The 10,229-nt window shown below is 46.4% G+C and overlaps 1 protein-coding gene across 2 annotated transcripts; it reads right to left on the minus strand.

Annotated features, from left to right (window-relative positions):
- Positions 1 to 7,134: 7,134 nt before the first annotated feature.
- Positions 7,135 to 9,895, minus strand: LOC129053420 (testis-specific Y-encoded protein 3). 2 transcript variants are annotated; one of them, XM_054545459.2, is made up of 6 exons: positions 9,422 to 9,895; positions 8,725 to 8,802; positions 8,485 to 8,596; positions 8,238 to 8,383; positions 8,049 to 8,130; positions 7,135 to 7,354 (listed from the first exon to the last, which is right to left on the minus strand). In XM_054545459.2, the coding sequence occupies exons 1-6, from the start codon at positions 9,773 to 9,775 to the stop codon at positions 7,332 to 7,334; spliced, it is 795 nt and encodes a 264-aa protein (XP_054401434.1). In that variant the 5' UTR covers positions 9,776 to 9,895; the 3' UTR covers positions 7,135 to 7,331. The 2 variants fall into 2 exon arrangements, with proteins under 2 accessions (XP_054401434.1, XP_063577563.1); XM_063721493.1 differs by lacking the exon at positions 7,135 to 7,354 and having other exon boundaries at positions 7,869 to 8,130.
- Positions 9,896 to 10,229: the final 334 nt, after the last annotated feature.

Genomic DNA, 10,229 nt, shown 5'->3' on the forward strand with positions numbered 1-10,229 from the left:
ATTTTGTCTATATAGGAAACTTTTTGCAAACCCAAATTCTGAACTTTCTTTTCTTTTGAAGATTCTTATTTCAGTCTAGGTATGAAAAGGAATTGGCTGTGATCATTCTTTGATTTCACTGTTATTTGTGAGTTTCTGATACAGAGTTAGGAATGTACAGACTTTAAAACTTGCTTTCTTTTTCTTCGTCTCCCTTTGGACCTGTATATGTGATTTCTGCAGTAATGTGCACCATTATCTCACATATGGTTGCTGAAAGATACAAGCATAAATAGAATTCTTAGTTTCACTGAATCTTGGGGAACAGACAAGTAAAACTGAAAGATAATTATGGTATGAATGTAAGTAAGCAGTTTATCACAGAGGTACAATAAGGGTGAAAATCTATTTAAAAATACATGCCTCATCCAAAACATGAGGTAGTAAAAATGAAACATTTAAGTTGGCATGAAGAACAGTTTAAAAGTTGTGATTATTTCCGGTGAGAGCAAGTAGCTGAAACATCATGAGGAAGTCCTTCAAAGCTACATGTTGGATTGCTGGTCAGGATGGTAAGCCCGGGTCTGGGGAAGGGTTCTAAGATCCAGGTCAGTTTGAGGTGCTCCTGGAGCTCAGGGGTGTCTCAGTCGGGGAGCTAGGAAGGGGAAACGCATGCTTCACCCCAGCTAGAAGGCCACCTCAGCCCACCTAGATGAAATTGTCCCTTGGCTGTCCTCTTTCTCCTTCTTGGACAGGCAGGAGGAGGAACTCACTCATCATGAGTACAACTGGCAGGAAGAAGTTTGCCTGTCATCACAACATTTACTTTGGCAACGAAGTGCTCACTAAGGAGTATTGCGTTGGCATCCTCAATGAGGAGTGCCTCCTGGTATGGTAGAGGGGGTAGTACCTGGGAAGCTCGGCCTGGCGTTAGCCTTCCTGACTCCTCTCCCTCCAGGATACAGGGCGACTGGCTCCACTGCAGTCAAGTGGTTCTAGGCTCATTCAGGTGAAGGCCCCAGTTTCCTGCAGGGCACTGCCTAACTGAGCTTCCTCAGCTGGTTGGCTGACTGTGACTGCCCAGGGTATGGCAGGTTTGCTGAGGTGGGGCAGCTATGCGGCGTCATGGCAAAGGACCTTGTTGGACATTCCTCGGCATCGGAGGAATTGGCTTTGGACCGGAACCTGACCTGTCACGACCACTTTGCCCAGTCCCCGAGGTCATCAGCCAGGGCCTGTGGCTCAATCTCCTGCAGCACTACTCAACGGAGTTAGGCCCTCAGAGAGGGAACAGAGAAGAGGACAGGGAAGCAGCCCAGGCCTGGGGGTTGAGAAGCCTGTGGGTCCCGGAGTTAGGATGCACATAGAGAAGCCAAGGCTCAGGGAGGAGATTGCAGTGAGCAAACTCAGGCCATCATGGGCTGGTGGAGAAAGGTCCATAAGGGAACTGTAGTTCCCACATTTCAGGATAGGGGAACCCTAATCTGCTAAATAGGCATAATTAGCAAAGGTCAATGGGTAAGAAGCCAGGATCAAGAGATAGCTGCCTCATCATCCCTTGCTAGCTCCCTTCTCTGTCCTGAGGCGTGCCACTACCTGGCCTTCAGTTTGGGATCCACCAGGGCTGTCTCACCCTCCATACAGATGCCCATCTGAGGCCTGTCCAGGTCTACATCCTCCCAGAATGGCTCTCCCAGGCCTGCCAAGTCCCATTTGGATGAACCCAGGCTCTCCTGACATGCTTGTTCCCCTCTGCCATCCTCATTCACCCAGCAACTCCCCACCCACAAAAAAGGCAGGCCATCGCACAGGGAATCTGGAGGACCACACAGGGCTCGCAGGGGAGGAAATGTGAAGAGACAGCAAAACGGAAGGGGATCCTCTGTGTGTTTCCAGGAAGGCAATCTGGCTGGACATTAAGGCCCACCTCACTATTGCTGAGGACACCCAGTGTCTCTTGGCCCTGAGCATGTGCACACAAACACATTGTCTAAATGGCATTGACATCAATACTACCTGAGTGATCCTCAGATCCTATACAACCCCTGTAAAAATATCAATGACCCATTCTTCTTAGAAAAGTAATCTGAGAATCCTAAATTTCCTGTGAAACGGCAGAACATCCTGAAAGCCCAGAGCAATCCAGTAAAACGCACAAAGCTGGAGGCATCACACTACCTAACTTCATGATATACTACTACAAAGCTTTACGTACCGAAATAGGATAGCACTGCAGAAAAGCAGAGACTTGAGCTTATGAAAAACAACAGGAGCCCAGAACTAAGTCACTGCATTTGCAGCTAAGTCACGGCCTTTTCCCAAAGAAGCAACACGCCCAGTGAAAAATCAAGTATCTTCTATAAACTAGGTTGGGGACAAACTGAATAGCCACATAAAGGAATTTACAAGTGGATAATTTATCACCAACCTCCAATGTCAGACAGGAAACAATAAAAATACCAGAACAAATCACAAGGAAGAAGCTCCATGGCATCTCTGTAGGCAATGATGGTCTCAAAGTGACTGCAAGAGCACAGTAAACACCATCAGAAATAGAGGATGTAATCATATCAAACTAAAGTGCTTCACCACAACACAGAAAACTAAAGAAACAGAAGGGGCATCCTACAGGATGGGAGCAATGATTGGGTCACCATAGATCTGTTAATGGGTCAATATTCAAAGTACATAAGGAACTCCCCACAGCTCAATAGCTTGAAAACAAATGGGCAAAGGCTGGAATACTCATTTCTGAAACTAAGACATACAGTTGTCCAGAGGACACACTAAAAAGTCCTCATCATCCCCAACCCACCAGGAAAATGCAAATCAAAACACAATGAGATTTCTTCTCACTTCAGTCAGAATGCCTATTTTCCAAAAGACAAGAAAAAAAAAAAAAGAAAAAAGAAAACCCTCATTTCTGGTGAGGATGCAGAGAAAAGGAATTCCTTGCTCACTTTTGGTGAGAATGTAAATTGGTGCAGGCATTACAAGAAGTTTTATGGGTTTTATTTAATATAAACAGTCTTCAAAAATCTACAGGTAGAACCACCCACCATATGATCCAGCAAATCAAAATACCCGGGCACGCCCACAAGTACACAGATCAGTATGTTGAAGGTGTGCATGCACCCATGCAAGTATTGTTGCACTCATTACATTTTCCCTAGAGCCAAAATAACGGAAGCAACCTGAGTGTCCCTCAATTGATGAGTAGATTAAAAAAATGGGGTAAATACACCTACGCGGAATAGAAAAATGTAATGCAATAATAAATAAGGAAATCCTGCCAGTTGTGACAATGCGTGTGAATCTGCTGAATGTGTGCATGCCATTTTGTTAAGTCACATAAGCCAGGTATCTGAAAGGCAACTAGCACATGACCTCATTCTTATAAGAAATTGAAAAAGCGGACTTCACAGAGGTAGTGACTCCGAAGGCGGGGGTGAAGAGGGTGCACTGAGGAGATGCTGGATCAAGAATTCATATTTCTAGTTAGAAAGGAGGGATAGGTTAAAAATATTTTCTTCAGCCTGCTGACTATAACTGGTGATAATGTATTCTTTCTCTAACAAAATTCTAAGACAGTGCATGTCAAGTTTTTTCACAACAAAAATGACAAGTATGTGAGATCACGCATATGTTGATTAGCTGGATGTATCCAATGCATAATATATATGACCTTTTGAACAACACTCCTTATGTTATAAATATGTATCATTTCATATGACAGTTTCAAATAAACATACAATTTTTAAAACGCCTTAAGAGAATAAATGTCAATAAACTATTTTATTATAAAGCGGTGCTTTTCATTTCTATCAAAGTCTTTTTCATGACACAGGAAAGAATGCAACATCGTTTGGTAAGTTAAGGAAAAATATATATGTGCACATATATATATATATAAATTTATAAATATGAAAATCGCAATGAATGCTGACGATGAGTTGAAAGATAGAAATTAGAGGCACGGAGACTACAGTCCATGAATTGAAACCTTCACTGCATGTTTGAAAAGAAGACGTGAGGAGGTAGAAGAAAAAAGCAAAAAACTCAAAGCCATGCCAGGGCCATGGGTCACACCTGTCATTCCGGCACTTTGGTAGGCTGAGGTGGGAGGATTGCCTGCACTCAGGAGTTCCAGAGGAGCCTGGGGCAACATGGGCCCATATCCAAAAAGTAATCAATTGCTAAATTAATACATAGCTGGGAAGGGTTGCATGCACCTCTAGTGCCAGCTGTGTGAGAGTCTGAGTTGAGAGGATCACATGGGTGTGTGGTGTCTGGGATGCAGTGGGCTAAGACCCTGGGGCTGCTGTCCAACCTAGAAGACAGAGTAAGACCCATTCTCGGAAAACCAACAATAAAAGAGTCACATTCGGCAAATTAAAACTACGTAGTGTGAGGAGAATCAAAATAAATGAAACATCATTAGAGCCTACGCGATCCGATGGAGGAAACCAGCTTTCACATAATAACAGCGCCAGATGGGGAGAACAATAAGAAAGGGCAGAGAGAACACTGTAAGTAATAATACACCAAACTCCCCAAATGACTTAAAAGACATAAATGTAAAAAGAGTGCTCCTTTTCCATTCAAAGCCCTTAATAACAAGTGCAAGTGTCTTTTTCTGAATCCCTGACATGCATTCAGCTAGCCTGAACCTCTTGGTGAAGTTCCCAGACCACGATGTGCCCTTTCTATATGCTCTCATTTTCTTATTTCCTATCACTTATCTGTAGCAGGTCATAACGAATCATGATTGTTTGACATTCTTTGACACAATGAATAATTCAGGTATGAGTTCATTAAACAATAGTTTATGACATGTCGTGAAGAAATTCTGTACGCATGATGTTGGTTAAAAGATAATACAAAACTGAAATGGAGGAAGAAGAACATTTTCTACGTTTCATCATCGTGCTTGTGTTTACGCAGCATGTATCTACGAACTATAGCTGCCTGCTGGAAAATCATCTGACACAATCACTTGAAAGTTCTCCTTCCGCTTGGGAGACCACAGGCATACCCACTTTTTCACTTTTCCACCTTTTCGATACACTGAGCGGGATGAGTGGAATCCATGGGACTTTTGGCTTTGCTGCAATGCTCAGTATTTGTTTTTAACACTGTCATTGCTAGATTGGCCTGAAATAAACCGTTCATTATGGCTCACAAAAAGAACTCATCTCTTTCAGCTCAGAGTCTTTCAAAGAGGAATTTCATCCAGACATTCTGATGTCTGACGCCACTGCCAAGAGATTCAGAATTACAAACTAAATTCAGATAGAGAACAGAAAGGTAGATGATACAGACGGAGAGAGTGTGGTGGGGAAGGAAGGGAAAGAAGAAAGGAAGGGTGTAAAGGAAAGGAAGGAAGAAAGGAAGGGAGAGAGAGTGACAGATGTTCAAAGACACAGATACAAATTCTAGCATGGTTGTAGAGATAGGCATGTACAAATTACCGCAGGTAGTGTGGAAAAATATGGGGAGACATAGGTGGAGTCAGAGGAAAGATACAAACCCACGCAGAGAAATAAACATACACAACTACAAACACACTAAAAACTACAAACACACACTTGGTACTTTAAACATGAAAAAGACCCTGACAGTAGATGTAACAGAGGTGTTTCAGAGTTACTGAGGCAGAATACAAATCCGTCAGTACCCTTAGCGTTTGTGGCCCATGTGCACGGATATTCAGTGGAAGAAGCGTTAGACAGCCTGTACAATTCAGCACAATTCAGCACCATCTCTGATAATACCAAAACAATGGTATTATCAGTGTGCCCAGGAGCAGGGGCAAAACTGGGCTATAGATTTTCAAAGCTCAACTGCTGATACCGAGCAGGAGGTGTGGAATGCGTATTGAAGGCAGTACAACAGATTCATGAACTTTGACTGTCAAACCTTCCTCCCTGAAACAACATAGCTCTTCTCACAGAAGCTGTGCCGACCAGAGTACATATGGGACAGGAATGTTAGCACTCTACTAGTGTGTGGCCAACATGGATGCTCATGTTGGAACTGTTTTTTCTGGGAACCGGGAAGAAAGTTCTGCCGCCGACACTGAAATCCTCCTCACCCATCAGTGACACAGGCAACCCCTCGTCTTGTGCATAGACACAGGTGTTCATGGGAAGCCGCCACCCACCCGTGAATGAAAACTGTATGTGTTGTCCTCCTGTGTGAGGCTTGCAACACATACTGTGCAACTATCTGCTCTTTACATTATTAAACTTAGGCAAAGTATGCTGAAAAGGCCACAGAAAATCAGAGGGCCCTGGGCTCCAGAAACAATCTGCAGTGCCAATCACTGGGGAGAATAGAGCCTCACTAGAGTTTGCAAGAGCACAAAATGCACTCGTAATGTTGGTAGCTACATACACTACTGGTTCCTCACCTAACATACAATCGTGGAGAAAAGCTTAACCCAACTAAAGATGTAAACATCAACAAGAGCGTCCATATCCTGTGTCATCAAGTGACAAGACAGTCCATGCGTGGATTCCCCAGCAATCTTATATTCCACAAATCCAACCCCTTTCCCCGCACTTCTGCCAGTCTGTGTTTTCCCTTAGTCATCTACGCCAAAAAGCATATCCTGAATGCTTTCCCGCATGCCTCTGTCACCTTTCCCACAGTCCCTCCATACACCTTACCTGCCCATTTCTTCTCACGTTGATGTGTGAGAAGTTCTGAGGGGCTGATTGTCCCAGAAAAGGATTATGCATTCACCTTTAAAAGAACGTGAATTCAACAAGAAAGGGAACTTCAAGATTTCCATCATCCTGTGCTTATCTATTGTGTATGATGATACCCAAAATGAAGGATTTTAGAGGTCCCAGCAAACTGGGCTGTGGAAACCTTAACCCCTTTCCTTGAACTACTTCTGCTTCCATAGGACAAAGTAAGTTTCCAACTAAGCTGTCTTTTGCTTTGACCTCCCCAACTCTGTCCTGTAGGAAGAATCCCAACACATTCCACACCCATTCACTCCACAATTTTAGAGGCCCAGCTCCAACACAGACGGGTCAGTTCCATGAAGAAAATAAAGCATATTGATTGATCAATTCAATATGACACCCAAATCCAGGGGATAAACGTACACACACACACAGAAACAAACACACACACACACAGTCAAACATTCTTGAGAATATTTATTTGGCATTCCATACAATCCAAGTTTACCCCCTTTTCCTGTCTGATTTTTTTGTGACTGGGTCGGTTTTTCCTTTACTTCCTGGGCATAAGACCATGCTGAGTACTGACATCCTGCATACGGTAGTAACTTTTTAGGAGTTCTGCTGTTTTAAGTAAGGTCCGATGCTCCCTCACAGTCAACTCAACATCTGGGAGTCCCCTAGAGAAACACAAACGCATGTCAAAACGCATTTCTCTCAGCCATACTTTGAAATGTTTTAATTGCAGGGCCCGCTGAGAAAAGGATATCCCTTCCCCATTTGTGATCTCTTAAACTTCCTCCTACCATGGGTTACAAACTGTTCTCCGCAATACCTGCCCCATTCCCAGTACTCTCTGTGAGGGGAGTCAGCTAACAAGATGCATTGTACACTAAAAGCACACAGAAATCTGATGCGGCAATAGCTCAAGGAAATCCATCAATCTAAACAATCCTTTGCGGTCTAGGACAGGGATGACCAGGAGGCACATTCAGGGAGCCCAATCTCATGGAGTAGGTAGGATGACTGCCGCTGGGGTTGACGGCCATGGAATCAAGGGCTACAGATTGAAGTGAATGATTTTCAGCTTCACTTCTCAGTGATTCTGGAAATGGACTATGCTCCCCTGGGCTTAAGACTCACAGCTACAACCTGCCTTGCAGTGCAGTCTCTAATCTGCCTTTTTCAGCCCAATGCCATGAATGTCCTGGATTCTGTCACTCTCTCTCGTCCTCTCAAGGAATTTCTACATATAGGAAAGCAGCCTCAATTTCTACATTTCTGAAACGAGCGTCCAGGCTCCCTGAATAGGCAGGTGTGTCAACCCCCTCATAGTGGGCATCAAACAGCTCCAGTTCCAACTGAACGGCTCACCTGAAATCTCTGTTCCCTCTTCAGGTGGCTTCATCCTCTTGTAGTACGGCAGGGGATTGCGCCACAGGTCCTTACATAGGATCTGTCAGGGGAATCAATCGGCAAACGCCTCATCAGGGCTCAGACTGGTGACCCAAACAGGTGGGAACACACCAGGGTCATTGCTGATGTTTCCCAGTGAGGACCCACCTCAGCAATCCTATTAGATCCTGCGAAGTTGTGGTCAGAAAACCAGTTGAAGAAGTTAAGGCTGCTGTTGTGGTGTCTGCGGCGATAGGCCTCAACTTCATAATCTGGATACCACTGAATTGGAGTGGAATGAGAAGCCCTGTATTCTACAGAGACAGAAAGTTTTGTGGGAAGGGGACTGGATCACGTTGGCAATGATCCACCCACCATCTTCCTTCCACTACCCATCCTGGGAGCCACCTGTCACCTGTGATGTTCACCAGATATTCCTTGGTAATCACTTTATTCTGGAAGTAGGGGTTACTCCGAAAGAACAACATGATCCTGCAGAGATGAACGGGATGCTTCACTTCTTCCACCTGTCAGGACAAGGTGGAGAAAGTTTAAATACCTTTTTGGGTGAGGTGCCAACTGTTGCTCACAGGAACCAATTATTTCCCTTACCCTCCCCCACTAAACCCTCTAGCCTCAGTCTTGCTGTCCTCACCTCCAAGTTGATCATGTAGCTCAGCATGTCTTCATCTTGGTCAGTGATCAGGGCTGACATCTGGGGGTGGTTTGCAATCTGATTTAGGTCAAAGAGCCTTTACATTTACATACGGTGGAAGGAGAAGCTAGGAGCAACAGGGAAGAAGGCCTAAGAGCACCCAGAGGCTGGGGTAGGGGATTTCTCAGATCTGCTTCCACGTATATGACCTCCTTTCGCCTCCCCCTACCCCTAAAATAAGGCCCCTTGGCTTCACAGAGGGTGTATAATTCTGAGGCTGACTGCACTGACATGCGGAGGTGCGATTTGCAGAGACTTGCTGGTGTCTGAGGAGTGGCAGAATCTGCTTATAGCCGAAGACGCCCAGTCCCAGATCGGACTAGAAAGGGGGAGCAATCACACTGCCTTAAAAATAGCTTGATGCACACAAAAACCTATTCTGGTCTGAACTCGCTTCTGTTCTTCAAAAACATGCCCCAAACGTCTGCTGCTCGGCATCACCAAGGGTTTCTCTGCCGCACGCAGGAAAATAGTACCCACGCCTGCTGCAGTTTTCCCTAGCCACATTTGTCCGGGGCAACTCACCTTTGTTCCCCAAAGGTGGCGTCACATCGATGCCAAGCTGCCCATAAGTTACTTACACTTCCCCGAGAGCACCTCTCCACCAGAAAGGCAGAAGAAACACTGAGAAGGATACAACATTGGCCCAGAAGCCAGGGACGCTCTGGATGACCGCGCCTCTGCAGTCTAGGTGGGCCTTGCGCCTCCGCTCCATCTTTTCCCTCTGCCGAGAAAAGGCCTTCCTGGCTTGGGCATTAACCGGCCCCAGCTCCACCTGAACGGCCAGCAGCTCCTCCAGTGCAGACTCTGGGGTCATGGGCCCAGGGCCAGGCTGTGCCCGCTGGGCCTCCTCCTGCGGCTCCACGAGGCCCTCCTCCTGGGCCACCACCTCCACCTCCGCCATTATGTCATCCAACACCAGCACTGCCTCCTCCCCCAAAGCCACCTGCTCACTCTCCACCCCGGCCGCCCCCTCCTGTACAGCCTCCATCCTGAAGACGGTGCCCTCCTCCGCACTCCCACTGAGCAAGGCCTATGCTGCCCGAACCGAGCCACACGAACCCGGCCGCAGCCTTTATTGCACCCAGTGGGTCAGCGGGCCCTCAGTGCGCATGCGCGGGGCTCCCGGGCGCCCCCTAATGGACTGCGCGGGAAGAGCGCACGGAGCCGCGCTGCGACCGCCTTCCTCCCATGCTGGCCAATGAATGGGAGGGCGGTGGGCGTCTCCCTGGGCGGCACAGCCACTGGTGGGCCTGCATCTCCAACTCCCCCTAACGCCAACTCCTCTCCCCAAACCTCCTCCGAGAAGCCCTTGGAGCTTGTGCCCGGTAGCTCGGCATCCTGGGACAGACGGGCTGCGTGGCATTTGGAATTGTGGGCACGGCAGCCCTGTGTCCTGACATCCTGAGTGTGGCAAGCCATGAAAATCTCTATGTGTCATGAAC

Source organism: Pongo abelii, chromosome Y, assembly GCF_028885655.2.
Source record: "Pongo abelii isolate AG06213 chromosome Y, NHGRI_mPonAbe1-v2.0_pri, whole genome shotgun sequence".
Classification (NCBI taxonomy): Eukaryota; Metazoa; Chordata; class Mammalia; order Primates; family Hominidae; genus Pongo; species Pongo abelii.